The 13277-nt window shown below is 36.2% G+C and overlaps 1 protein-coding gene across 3 annotated transcripts; it reads left to right on the top strand.

The window, feature by feature from the left end:
• Positions 1–1358: 1358 nt before the first annotated feature.
• On the top strand, positions 1359–12223 carry LOC6562529. Of its 3 annotated transcripts, none has more exons than XM_032736051.2 (8): positions 1359–1409; positions 5390–5893; positions 9122–9464; positions 9890–10293; positions 10368–10489; positions 10556–10671; positions 11107–11224; positions 11285–12221. In XM_032736051.2, exons 2-8 carry the CDS (start codon positions 5611–5613, stop codon positions 11744–11746), a joined length of 1848 nt encoding a protein of 615 aa, XP_032591942.1. In that variant the 5' UTR covers positions 1359–1409; positions 5390–5610; the 3' UTR covers positions 11747–12221. The 3 variants fall into 3 exon arrangements, with proteins under 3 accessions (XP_032591942.1, XP_032591941.1, XP_001989281.2); XM_032736050.2 differs by lacking the exon at positions 1359–1409 and adding an exon at positions 4387–4433 and having other exon boundaries at positions 9779–10293; positions 11285–12223; XM_001989245.3 differs by lacking the exon at positions 1359–1409 and adding an exon at positions 4387–4433.
• The last annotated feature ends 1054 nt before the right edge of the window (positions 12224–13277 follow it).

Raw genomic sequence — 13277 nt, 5'->3', positions numbered from 1 at the left:
CCACTTTAGTTTTAACCACAAAGTTTGGCTATGTGCTCTCTGCTGTTTGCTGTAACCTCGTTGCACTTTTGTTTTTACCATTGGCCTTTCATGTCATTTAACTATTTTTCCTAATTTCTGTTCCTTACTTTTTTCTATCCCTATTTTGGGGTAGCAAATGGGGCAAGGACAATGTTTTCGATTGCTCTGCAAATTCAATGGATAACTGTGAAGTTCTCTCGACGATATTTATTTAAGCTTCTAAAGCCCGTAAGCGACTCAGGTATTTAATTGTTAATTATTTATTTATAGTTTTGGCTATATTACGATTTTATTACCTTAATTGTTTGTTTTTTGTCAGTTTCATTTGACGCTGCACTTAATGGCATGACAATTAATTTGACATTTAATGGTGTAAATGTGTGTTTGTGTGTGTTGCATTGTGTTGCTTGCCACGTGGCATGTTTGTTTATTTATTGTTTTAATGTTTGCCAAGTGTAAATAAATCGGACTAGCATACATTGTGCTTGCTTCATATGGTCACGTGTTGCTTGCGAATAATGCCAGCATATTATGTTTATAAATATCGCAAATAAATCAGACCATTAATGTGTTAACCACTGCTACGCTGGCGTATACTTGATGCATATATAATTGCACATGGCAAGCAATGGCAAGAAATTAATTTAAAGCATAAACATTTTGCTGTAACAAGTAAACAGTAGCTTTAATTATTTAATTCATTCAACCAACATATTTGTTATTCTCGATATTTTCATGGTTCATAGATTTCTTATTATTTATATGCACATATGTATAAATTAAGTTAGCTTTCTAGTTAATTTGTATTCTATATTTATGAGATATAGTTTCATTACATATGCTGTGTAATATTAAAATATAACACTATTAGTAGTAGTTGAGCATTGATATTTGTATAAGTCAACAGTGCGTATGGTTTATTTATATATTTATTTTGATGCTGGCAACTCTAGCGGTTTGTGGATGTACTCAAGCAAAAGCTTTTGAAGGTTTCGGTATAGATTAAAGCTTTTAAGCTAACGACATTGAATGCGTCTTGACTAATGGCGCTATAAACTTTGAGCTCTGGTAAATATGGAAAACAAACAGGTCAGAAAAAGTAATGAAAATATTACAAGTATATATTTGTAGCAAACTTTATGCAGTATTTAAATAATACTCCTTATGTGCAAGCACAATACGCAAGCTTCTGTTCAGCTTTGGCAACTCCTGGCAACCCTACTCATTGTCCAAAGGAGTCCTCCAATGGAAGACAACGTTGACGACGGCGACGACGACTGCGTCTAGCAACGCGAAAAGCTTCTCAATTTGTCGTCAATTTTCCGGCACAACAGACGCAATCATTGTGTTGGCGAAGACGCGCGAGAGCTCTGCGACCACAACCTAAAGTAAAAACACCACAAAAATTATACTAAAAACCTTTGCAAATCAAAAACAATATAACTAATCTAATTAAGGTGTAAAAAAGTACTACAAAAAAGAAATCAAGCGCGAAATTACAACTAAGGAAAGTGTTTGGTGGCTGTGTGTATTTGCCGAGCGGGCGATGGAGAGGGAGACACAGAGAGAGAGAGGGAGAGAGCGAGAGAAAATTGTGCAAGTGCAATAAACTGTGAATTATCCAGAATAAGCAAAGCGCTACACAAAATGCAGCTGGAACCAAACAAGCATCCAGTAATTCTATTCTGTTGAATGTCCAGCTAACTCTCGTTTCGTATATTATGCAAATTAATTTCAATTGGTTTGCACTCTGGATACACAAACGCAGCAGCAGCAGCAGCAGCAGCAGCAGCAACAGCAGCAACTGAAGCAGCAGTAGCAACATTAGCCGTAGCGGCTTTGCTGTTGCTGTTGCTGTTGTTGTGATTTCCGTTGCTTGTAGTATGCGGCAGTGTCGTAGTAGCTATAGTAGTAGTAGTAGTAGTAAGTAGTGAATAGTGAGTAGTGAGTAGTATATAGTTTTTTTTTTCTTCCACATTTTCGTATACACAATTTGGACAACTATGCTTGCTTCTTTGTCGAGTTGCAGCTCGGCAAAATGCTCTCTCTCTCCCTCTCTCTGTCTCTGCTTGCCCCTCTCTCTCTCTCTCTCTCTCTCTCTCATTCTCTGGCTATCTCGTAAGCTCCCCTTTAATAACAAGTGTGTGTACTTGATTTACCGGCATTTGCAGCGCTAAACTCATATAAATTGTTTCACAAGAATTTTTTAATCATACATAAAGCCACATAAAACGCCAAACGAAAGTTGAGAAAGTGCCGGGAAAGTAATTAAAAATACCAGAAACTCATGTTCATGGATAGAAATATCTTGTTACACATGCAACAACAAATGTACTTTTAAATTATGAAGTGCATTAACTAATTTCAAATGTGTAAATCTATTTGATATTTTCATTTAAAGTTCAGTCGTGTCCAAAAGGTTATGCACTTATCTATTTAATTATATACAAGTATTTGGAAGTATTATCTGTGTGTGTCTGGCATTTAAGATTGTGCAATTAAGATTAAGATTGAATAAAATTTCTTTAATTGTTACTGCATAACTACATATTTCGTATCGAACTACTATATTATTATTCAAATGTATCTGCATATATTATTTCAATTCTCAAATTATTCCCTTCCCTATAAATACGGATGCTGCTTTTTAGAATTATAGACTGAGGCTTACTCTGTTTCCAGTTTCTGAGAATACTTCACTTCGTACCTTGACTCATATCATAAATTTATAGATATATATTGTTTCTAGAATAATTGATATGTTAGAATGCTCAGATTTCATTATTTAAAAAAATATTATTTATAGGATCTCTCTTTCTGAACTCGACAAAATACCCTCTCCTTTTGCCCTATTATTGATCAGCTGCAGGGTATTAAAATGTATATATATACATTACAAAATTACAATACACTTTTAATCAAGATAATCATCGGCATAATCATCATCACTCACTATGCATATGAAATGCAGTCAGAGGAGGCCCTGCTGACTCTGCTGCTGACTCTGCTGCCGACTCTGCTGCTGACTCTGCTGCTGTTGCCTATTGAAAGGCGACTAAAAATAAAATATCCGCCTGACTATAATATCAATTACAATGACGGGCCGGCAGTTTCAGTTCAGTTCCATTCCACAAATAAAAACGACGACCAGACCAACAATGATCAAGCGAACGAAAGAAGAAAAAAAAAACGATAATAATAAAGTTGCACGAGACTTTTATTATAAAGCAGTCGAGTCGGCACACAATAAAGAAGCCGAAAATGTTAATTTGTGAAAAAAAAAGAAAATAAGCCCACGAGTTCGACTTCGACTTCGAGTTCGAATACGAGTTCGAGTTCTCGTACTTCTGCTTTTGTAATGAATGCAGCAGCTGTGGACACCGGCGACGATTCAGTCGCCCCAACAATAATCACAGCAATTGCTAGCAGACAGACCCAGCGTGAGAGAGACAGACACACACACAGAAATAGAGAGAGAGAGAAAGAGATGGGAACTGGGAGCATAACTGTAAGTGCGGCAGAGCGTCGAGACGCGACGTCAGTTGCACAATTTTGCACATAAACCAAAACCAAAGCATAATCATGAATAATGAGCGCTTGTGATAAGTGATAAATGCCCAGTGGGAAATGTGTAAGCACACTGAATACAACACGCTTACAGCAAACAACAATAAAATGCATTCAAAAAGAACTCAAATTGAGAAACTTGATTTTAGCTGGGAACATCTCAGAGAAGAATTTTTAACTTTAAATTAAATCTGAAATGAAGAATGTCTTGGGTGCTCTCAAAAATTGCACTATAATTTATACATTATATATATATACATATATAAATATAATATTTATGCAGTCCTGATATGTTTGGAATCCCATCGGGGTTCTTCTTATCGGAGAATACAAAAATATATATTGATGTTTCGTAAGTTGATAATTTATTAACTAACTAAAAAAAAAAAGGTCAGCTAACGCAAAGCAATTAAATTTTATATAGATTCACGTATTAGGTTTTAAAAAAAAACATGATATCAGGAATTATTATCAAAAAAATTCAAAATATTTAACTAATTAATAGAAAAGTTGAAATTGAGTCGTAAACTGCTCTGTAAAAAATCAAAATTAAATGTTTCTTAAATGGTTTCCTCGAAACGAATTAATTTTATACTGCACAAGTTTAGTGCACATTTAACGAGCCTGCATTTGTCACACACAAATATATTATTAAGAAAAGCCACAATACTCTTTACACAGCGTTGCCAGACAAACAGGTTTTGCTGTGTGTGTCATCCAGCCCATTTGCAACTGGGCATTCGCTAAGCCCGTTTTGGACTCCCGGTTGAGCACTAAACGCGCCCAGACTTGCAGTATGAAACGGGAATTGGTTCGGTTCGGTTCGCTAAATGGACACGCCAAAGGTGAAAATTCTTTAAAAGAAAAAAAAGTGCCTCAAAAATCATCATCATTATAACAATGCATATAAAATCAAATTTGACAAAAATATACGTTGAGTAAATATAAATGAATTAATTCGAAAATTTTAATTGTTTAAAGTGTCGCATATATCTATCTGTTTAAATCTTTTGATTAGTTCTAAGTATTTTTTGCCGCCCAAGTGCTTGTGTCACAGTTTGGATTTATTTACGCCGCAGTTGTTGGCCGTTTAGTTTGTCAACTTCAATTGAAATTAATTTACTTTCTTCTGTCTGTATCTGTATCTGTATCTGTATCTGTATCTGAAGCCGTATCCGTAACTTGTGCCTGTATCTGTGTATCTATATGTATGGCCGCCTGTCGACTGTCGCAGCCTTGTGATGCGATCAGATTTAAGCACAAAGGTCAGCAAATAAACAAATTGTCTCATTTTATGGTTGTTTATCATATGAAAGCACACAGAAAAGAAAAAAATAACTAACCCAAAGCCTGGCAAATTTTCAATCTAAATTCGCAAAGCTGCATGAGATACAAAAAGTATCTTTAACTAGCTGGAAAAAAAAGACAACTGCCATGAAAAACGTGAGAGAGACTGGTTTTTTTTCGGCTTTTCCACCGAGTCGAATACGTAATCGGTCCAAATATGGCCAAACTGCAAACGTAAACTGTGCCATTTGTTTGGCAGCAATGTACAAGTATTTATATATTTGTAAGATGATGCAAATTCGATCGTGATCAGCTCAAACTATTCTGGGCATAAAAAAAGCATTATTTGATTTGCATACAAAACACACATTAAATTTCAGACACAACGCCCCGAATATCAATGAGTTTTATTCTTTGAAATTAATTACAAATTTGTTGGAATAGAATATGTTAAAGAATCACATTAAGCAATCTGTCTTTCTCTTAAATGTATCTTATTACTAATATTGTATAGCATTTGGCAATTATGTAAAGTGTCTGCGCAACAATTTGCAAACCGAAAATGAATAAAATCGTGGTTCCATAACCAAAAACGAAACTCAAAACTGCAAAAATACAACAAGAACAAAAAGTGGATAACAAAATAAGTGCAAAGCAAGCGAAATCAAGAACGAGTATTCTTCAAAAGTGCTAACAATTACAAACAATTTGCGTTTACCAGAGACACAAACTTGAATGTCACACAAAATGTTGCAAGTGCCGGGAGCAACATTATTGTTGTTGCTACTGTTGGCAGCAGCTGCAGCTGCTGCAGGCAGCGGCGATACAACACCCATCACCATCGTGGAACGGCAAATTGATGCCAGTCTGAAGAATGCCAAGCTGATTGAGAGCAGAGTGCTGCCCGAATTGATTGGACTGCAGCGCAACCAGGAAGATGACAAGTGGCACCACATCACCCGGTTTATCGACGATGGCTTTCCCGTTTTGGAGCTATACGGCTACAAGATAAAGTCAGGTGAGTGACAAATATAGAGACACGTATTGATATGTGTAAGCTATAAAAATGCAGTTAAGAAAGACGCTGAGTTGCAAAGAAATGATTCAATTTATTATTAAAATATAAAAAGGTCTTTAGTTAAATTCTATAATTACATTATTAAATATATTAAACTGTACAAGCACATTTGAACAATAAGAAATATGTATTAAAAGTTTCGTTAATTGCATGAAAAAAAGTAAGAATGCTCTAGTCGAGAGAGTTCGACGAGGAGATACCCTTCGTCCAAGTCTGGATGAAATGCCTAAAGTAAATGCATAACTAGTATCTAAGATGTGTTCAAAGTGATGTGAATTTTACTAACATCGGTGGTCGATTTTGATAGACAATGAAAAACAGATTCAATGAAATAAAATAATAAAACGAGTCTTTTACTTTTATGCTCTCTGTGATCCGTTTGTTCAAACAGACAGACTGATGGACCTATCAAAATCTATTTTATTGCTGTTGCTGATCAAGAATATATATGCCTGTTAAATACTTAAGCACATCTTACTCAAACTCTTTCAGGTTGGGTACAAATATCAAGTCGATTTTATGTAGATACGATAAAAGAGTTTCAAGTCTTTTGGGAGAACAAATCCTGAAATCCCATGTACTTTTCCAACTTATGATTAAAGAAAGCTTAGACAAATATGATGTGGGCCACTAATTATATGAACATAATTGGGACTCCACTTAATGTCCATGTTTTTCCAGTAAGTGCTTCTTCCAGGCGACTGGTGCGTTAACCAGAATGCTGTTGGTAAACATGCTCCAGGCCCAGCTAAGGAACAGGCACTCCAGAATATGACCACGATCCAGCTGAAAGATACTCATCTTGTTGTGCTCCATGGCCCTAAATAGTGTCAACTTGTAGATACAGAAGATTTGTAGCTGCCATAAATGAGCAAAATGAATACACATTTAATAATGACCAATTCAAAAGTACATTTTACAAACTTACTTGTTGCTGTTTGGAGCAATTGTTCTTGAACCGAAGCAGCCGATGTCCAAACTGGCGCTCAGCCGATAGAATGTATTGAGTTTGGTACACAATGCATAAGGGATACAGTGAGGAGATGCCGATGCTATAGCCCAAACGGCCGATCCTTTGCTGATCAAACAATAGTAAATGAAAGCTCATTATACAAAAGATGAGTTCCTTGAACATGGCCACACCGACGAAAGGACGCAGGAGCAACGCAAAATGTTGTCTCAGTTGCATCAGCGACACATAATCTTCAAGTAGCTGTTTATAGACAGCAAATGTGCAACGTTTGTCTTGTATGCTCGCCATGTGTTGCAACTCCTTTGCATAAAAGCCATGCAACATCAGCAATCCCAAATGTGTCACAAGATTCAATAATATTGGCTGCACGCATACAAAGAGTAGACTGGAAACGCCCAAAGCATAGCTAACAATTGATCCACTTTTCACATAGGGTATATAAGGGAAATTGTTAGCTCTTGTCGATACAATCAACGTGATGAGGAAATTGCAGAAATAGAAGACAAACAAATACCAATTGATGGATGGTGCATGGCCGTAACGTCGATAAAATCGCTGATATATTGCCAAAAACTCGTTGAGTACACTTTCAGTTTGTTGCCTACGATATTTATAAATATATGTAGTTGATATGGTTGTGAAGATGTTCGTAAATTTCAGAATTAAAAAGCCCAGAAAATACATCATCATCAATGCCGAATCATCCGTGCCGCCCGTCACAATGATCAAAAACCGGAGTGTAAAAAAGTATATATGCAAACAGAAGACCAGGATCAGGAAAGGACGCAGCCAAATCCAGTGCAGAAGTGTGACCAGCAATTGCAATTTTCGTCGTCGTACAAATTTTCCCCGGCTGGGTACAAATTTATAGATATTACAGCCAAAGATTGTGGATAAAATATCCAACACGCGGAGCGTTACCGTTAGCAAGGACATGGTGCAAGAACTAAAACCATTTACTCGCCATGCAACTTTTGGTTGCTGGTGGGTGGTGTTGTTGGTCGATTGCTGCCACAATGCCGACACTGATTAATGGCCAACTAAATGTTCAGCTCATTTGTTTAATAGTGTAGCCAAAAATGACAACGAGAAAGAGGAGCAAGTGTCGCCAAAAACAATTTTTGATAAATTGAGAAAGCTCTTAAATTAAGACAAGCAATTCACAAACTTTAACTCGGCATTCACACTTTGAAATGGTTTTTGAAGAAATTGATGTAAATATTAAGTGTTGGCAATCAAGGGGATAATCGAATAGATATTAACACTTATTTATTATTGTATTATATACACAGAGAAGAAGTTTTAAAGGGGTACAATGAAGTTCTGCAAAAGTATGTAACATAAACTGCCTAAATTGTATACATATTCTTGATCAGCATGAAGATTAGTGTGGATTTAACCATGTCCATCTGGAAGAATTAGACGATATCCGGAGACTATAAGATCTGGAATATGGAACATATCATATGCTAGATCAATTTTATTTCATTTTGTCGATAACTGGCTTCGTTTCGCACATGTCGATAAAAATCGATTTCCGATGACACCTTATCCATATTACCCTAATGCATTATTGATCGATTGGAAATTCATGTTCATCAAAAACGATACAAATCGATTTCCGATGACAATAAAAGATACCTCAATCAATATTATTGATCGATTGGAAATTCATGTTTACGAAACGTATTTTCATATTGAAAAAGATCATTTTTGTTTCGGTTTGGCAAAACTGTGCTTCAATTAATAAATACATTCAACAGCTGCATTCCTTAAGCATTTTAACTTGCTATATTTTGGAATATTAATTTAATTTATTTTATTTAACTTGTTAGCCTATCAATTTTTGTTGTTGCCCCTGTGTCCTTTCACTAGCTAACTTCCATCTAACCATCTAATTGTGAAAATGTTGTGTACTAAGTTCATAGAACTGTCCAAATCATAGAAACATTGCTAGACTCGTTGCTCGCATTCGCGTTGAATAATGATAAGCAAGAAACTTGGGTATCCAACACAAACAAACTCACAACTATAAAATCGCACGTGAAGGTATCTCTGAAACTAAACAATGATAGAATTGCTTATGCAGCAAGATAAGAATCTTAAGTTCAGTGTACCTTTACACATATCTTTATTTACTGTGTATATATGTGTGCATTCATCAATTGTATTTGTATTTGTATTTGTATTTGCAGCTACGCCATATACAATGATAATACCGAAAATTGATGTGCGAACAATTGAGAAGCCACGTTTGAAGGAATTCATGTTGGAGCACTTGGTGCCCGGCAAGGTCTTTGATAGCTACAATACGCTGGCCAATGGCAGGGAGGAGGAGGAGTCGTTTGGTAATGGTAATGGACATAAAATCGTTTTTCGTAAATTGGAAAAGTCCCACAACAATGTTTGGCTACTCAACGGCCAACAAATACTCTACAAGCTACGTATCAATGAGCATTTGATGGCCATTGGAATTGATGGATATTTGGGTGATAGAAAATCGCCCTACTCCAAGCGTAACATACAGGAAATGAGCAAGTGAGTAAAGCGACCAACACACAAAAACCGATTTTTCGTTTCCTGCCCGCCTGCATGCAGAATGTGATTGCACATGTGTAAGTGCGTACACTCAGCGAAACCAGAAGTAGTTGTTCATAAAACTTACATTATTATCTATCAAAAACCTAGAAAAAACTTTTAAAAAAGAGGTGTGGAAAATTATAAAAAAAAATTATATTGAAAACAGTTTGAAATTGTTTTTTTTTTTTTTGTTTGTTGTTCTCTGAGTGTAGGCCCTAATGCTACATAGTTTGTTTGCGGTCAAAAAGTGCACTCATGCAGAATTTTTCCAGGCTCAGGCGAAAAGTTTTCTGCTCCAACTTTTGCACACACTTCCTAACATGTACACCCCTCTATCTGGCACTGTCCCTAACAATCTCTCCTTACCCCATCCTATGGTGCAGCCGCTACAATGACCCACAGCCGCTGGAGCAGCCAAATATAACGAATGCCCATGCCAAAGTGGAGCCCATTATTAAGGAATCGAAATCGAGTCCATTGATGTCATTTCTGGCCAACATGAAGACGGGCACAAAAGTCTTTCAGCACTTTCTATCCAAATCGAATCTGACACGCATTATGGATGATAATGCGTATACGGTTCTAATACCATCGGACAATGCCTTTCAACGTTGGCATCCCATCGATTGGGGCTTCTATCCGTTCAGTGTGCCCGAGTTTACCGAGAGCGTATTACGCAATCACTTCCTGCCCATGCAGCGACCATTGCGTATGTCCGATGTCAAGAATATGGACCAAATGGTCGTTCACACCATGGGCGGCGAGGATGTCATCTTCCACGGACAACGTAGGTCGCACAACAAAACTATACATTTCAATATATTTACATTGTATTCAATTAATATTTAATTTACTTGCCAGCCACGCCCACGGTGAATAACGTGAGCATCATGTCGGATTACACACTCTCCAATGGCAATCAGGTGTTTATCATATCCGAGGTCCTATTTGTCTCCGAGGCTGTGGTTTCCAAATTGCATCAGGTAACAAGCACAAGCACATCCTTCACACTCCCACTACGAGTCTAAGACATAATTTACTCACCGCAGATGCACAAGGATAAGGAGACACCGCCACTTTTGGCCTTTCCCTGGTTCGGTGCACAATTTCTATCGCACTCGTTTCTGGCCTTGGAGCGCGATTCAAGATTTACACAAATTACAAGGTAAGCATTTTTCGAATAGTAATTAGAGAGTACATTTTGCTAGCAGTCAAGCAGAAGAGAATACAAACTATAAACACTCGACTACCCAATACCCTGTATGCAGTAAGGGAAGGAAAAAATATTTACTGAATTAATTGTTAAACTGCAAATATTTGCTTAAAGTTTAGTTCGATAGTAAAAAAGTGACTCAAAAATTGTTAGAATCAAAGACTTTATAGATAACAACAACCATAACTTTTGCTGAACTGATCAGATTTAAAAAAATATATTCTGGCTCCAAAATCCTGTTCGAAATCCACCTTAAAATGTTGCATGATGTGGATCGATATTCATGTTATCATTATAAGTTGCCGAGTATTAATTTAAGCTAAGAATAAATAGATAATTATTATATATAAAGCTGCTTTAAAATGATTATATTTGATCTTCCTGCAGATATTTAAATAATGCAGAAATCGCACCACACATTTCCGGGGCAAATTACACATTCTTTGTGCCCGAAGACAAGGCGTTCGAGAAACTCGGCTTCGACAGGCTATCCGACGATGCAATGGTGGGTTAAAGGCAATCCCAAACCGGTCCATATCACAATAAATACATTGGATTTTTGCAGGCTTCGCAGCGCGGCATTAAAATGCTATTGAATCACTTTGTGCGCGGACGACTCTACAATCGAGATCTGAGGGACAATGAGGTGTTCGAGACGATTGGCGGTGGACATATCAAGATCACCCGTAATCCGGGCAGCAACTATACGAGTGTGAACAATGCACAGATCACGGAGAGCGAGGTGTTTGTCTACAATCTGGGCACCATGTACTACATCGACGACATACTCTATTCACATATGCTGCGCGATCATATCACCAAATCGACCAAAACGAGATCAGATCGAGACCCAACCGGCGGAGGCTATCGCAGCACCCAGCGACCCGATGTCGAGATTGTGCCCAATGAATTCGAGAGTGAACACAACGGCGGCGACTATGCGATCCATGGTGATGATGATGACTTCGAGGATGAGATAATAACGCCCAAAGCATTGCCCGTCCAGATCTATGAGTTGCCCAAGTAGATGATGATGATGATGATGAACAAAACACACATATACAAAAGCAACCAGAGTTTTTTGGAGTTGGAGCAGGAGCAGTTTTTGGGGGGGTCCGCAAACATTTTTTGATATGTGTGGGTTTTTTTGGTCTAGGTGAGTGTGTGAGGGACGCGCTTAAAGCGTTTTTGTATAGTTCTGAGCTAATTTTGTAACGAATTTTTTTTAGTTAGTTATTAGTTTTCTGCGTGTGTACATTTTAAGTTAGCGTTCGAAACGAGGCGGTGAAACGAAGTATACTACAACAACCACAACAAAAGAAATGAAAACAAAAGCAACAAAAAAAAAAAAAGAAAAGAAACAAAAAAACAATGACAAGAAATATATATATATATATAAACCTTATACTAAAGAACTTATCAGCAATTACAGTGAAGCTTGTAGAACAACGTAGCGACAAATTGCAACTAAAATACAAAAAAAAGAAAAAAAACGAAAACTTAGAAAAGTATTTCTGGAAAACAAAAACTTTAATATATATATATAATGCATATTAAAATATGTATTAAATTTAGGCGCTCTTTGAAGGTTAGAGAATGAGACAGCTAGAGAGAATGAGATAGACAGCAGGAGAGAGAGAGACAGAGAGTGCATAGCGAAAAACATATCGGCTAATAAATTTAAACATTATCAGAAATGTAGTAAGCAAAACAAAAAGAAATTAAATTCCAATTCGTCGTAGCCAAGCGCAATAGTTGTGAGCAAGAATCAGATATACTATATATATATATATATATATATGTATATGTATAACTGTAATGAATACGAGTACATTATGACAGACATTGTATTTTTTAGTTTATAATTATTATATTGTATCTGTATCTGTGTATATGAACAAGAAGCAAAAGCAATGAGAACGAAAAACATGCAATTTTATAATAGTTTGTTAAAATAAAAATAAAACCATAAAAAAACAAAAGCCAACAAAACAACAACAACCACAACGAATACTACATCATCATTATTTTTCACATTTACAAAGGAATATATTTTGTTTGTTTTTTCAATTTTATTATGAATTAGTTAAACGCAATACATGTAAGTATGCTTAGGATCTAAATATTTGGAGTATTATTGTATATATGATTTTTGTATGCCTTTTTTTTTTGTATAATTGTTGTATATATGTATATGGTATATATAAGTGTGTATGCATGTAAATAATACCTGATATTCTAATTGACCTAAACGATAGCATTGTATTGGTTGTTTTTCCTTTCATCTCTAATGCTATTTGGGTAATCATTGAGAAACCTAATTTATCCAAAGTGAACAAAGCGCGGCGTGCACTTAACAAATGCCAAAAAATAATAATTAAATCGTACCTCGATGAAACCCACTAATAATTATGTAATAGTTGTAAACAGTTCAAATATTGGGGCAGTGGACTTGTTCGATTTGTTTGTGCCATTTTACAAAAAAAAAATAACACAACATTTTCGTTTTGTATGCGGAACACTTCAAAATTAAATATCAAATGCGTATCGCTTATATT

Source organism: Drosophila grimshawi, unplaced genomic scaffold, assembly GCF_018153295.1.
Source record: "Drosophila grimshawi isolate 15287-2541.00 unplaced genomic scaffold, ASM1815329v1 contig_1377, whole genome shotgun sequence".
Classification (NCBI taxonomy): domain Eukaryota; kingdom Metazoa; phylum Arthropoda; class Insecta; order Diptera; family Drosophilidae; genus Drosophila; species Drosophila grimshawi.
The sequence above is the reverse complement of the archived record's forward strand: the minus strand, read 5'-3'. Positions and strand labels throughout refer to the sequence as shown.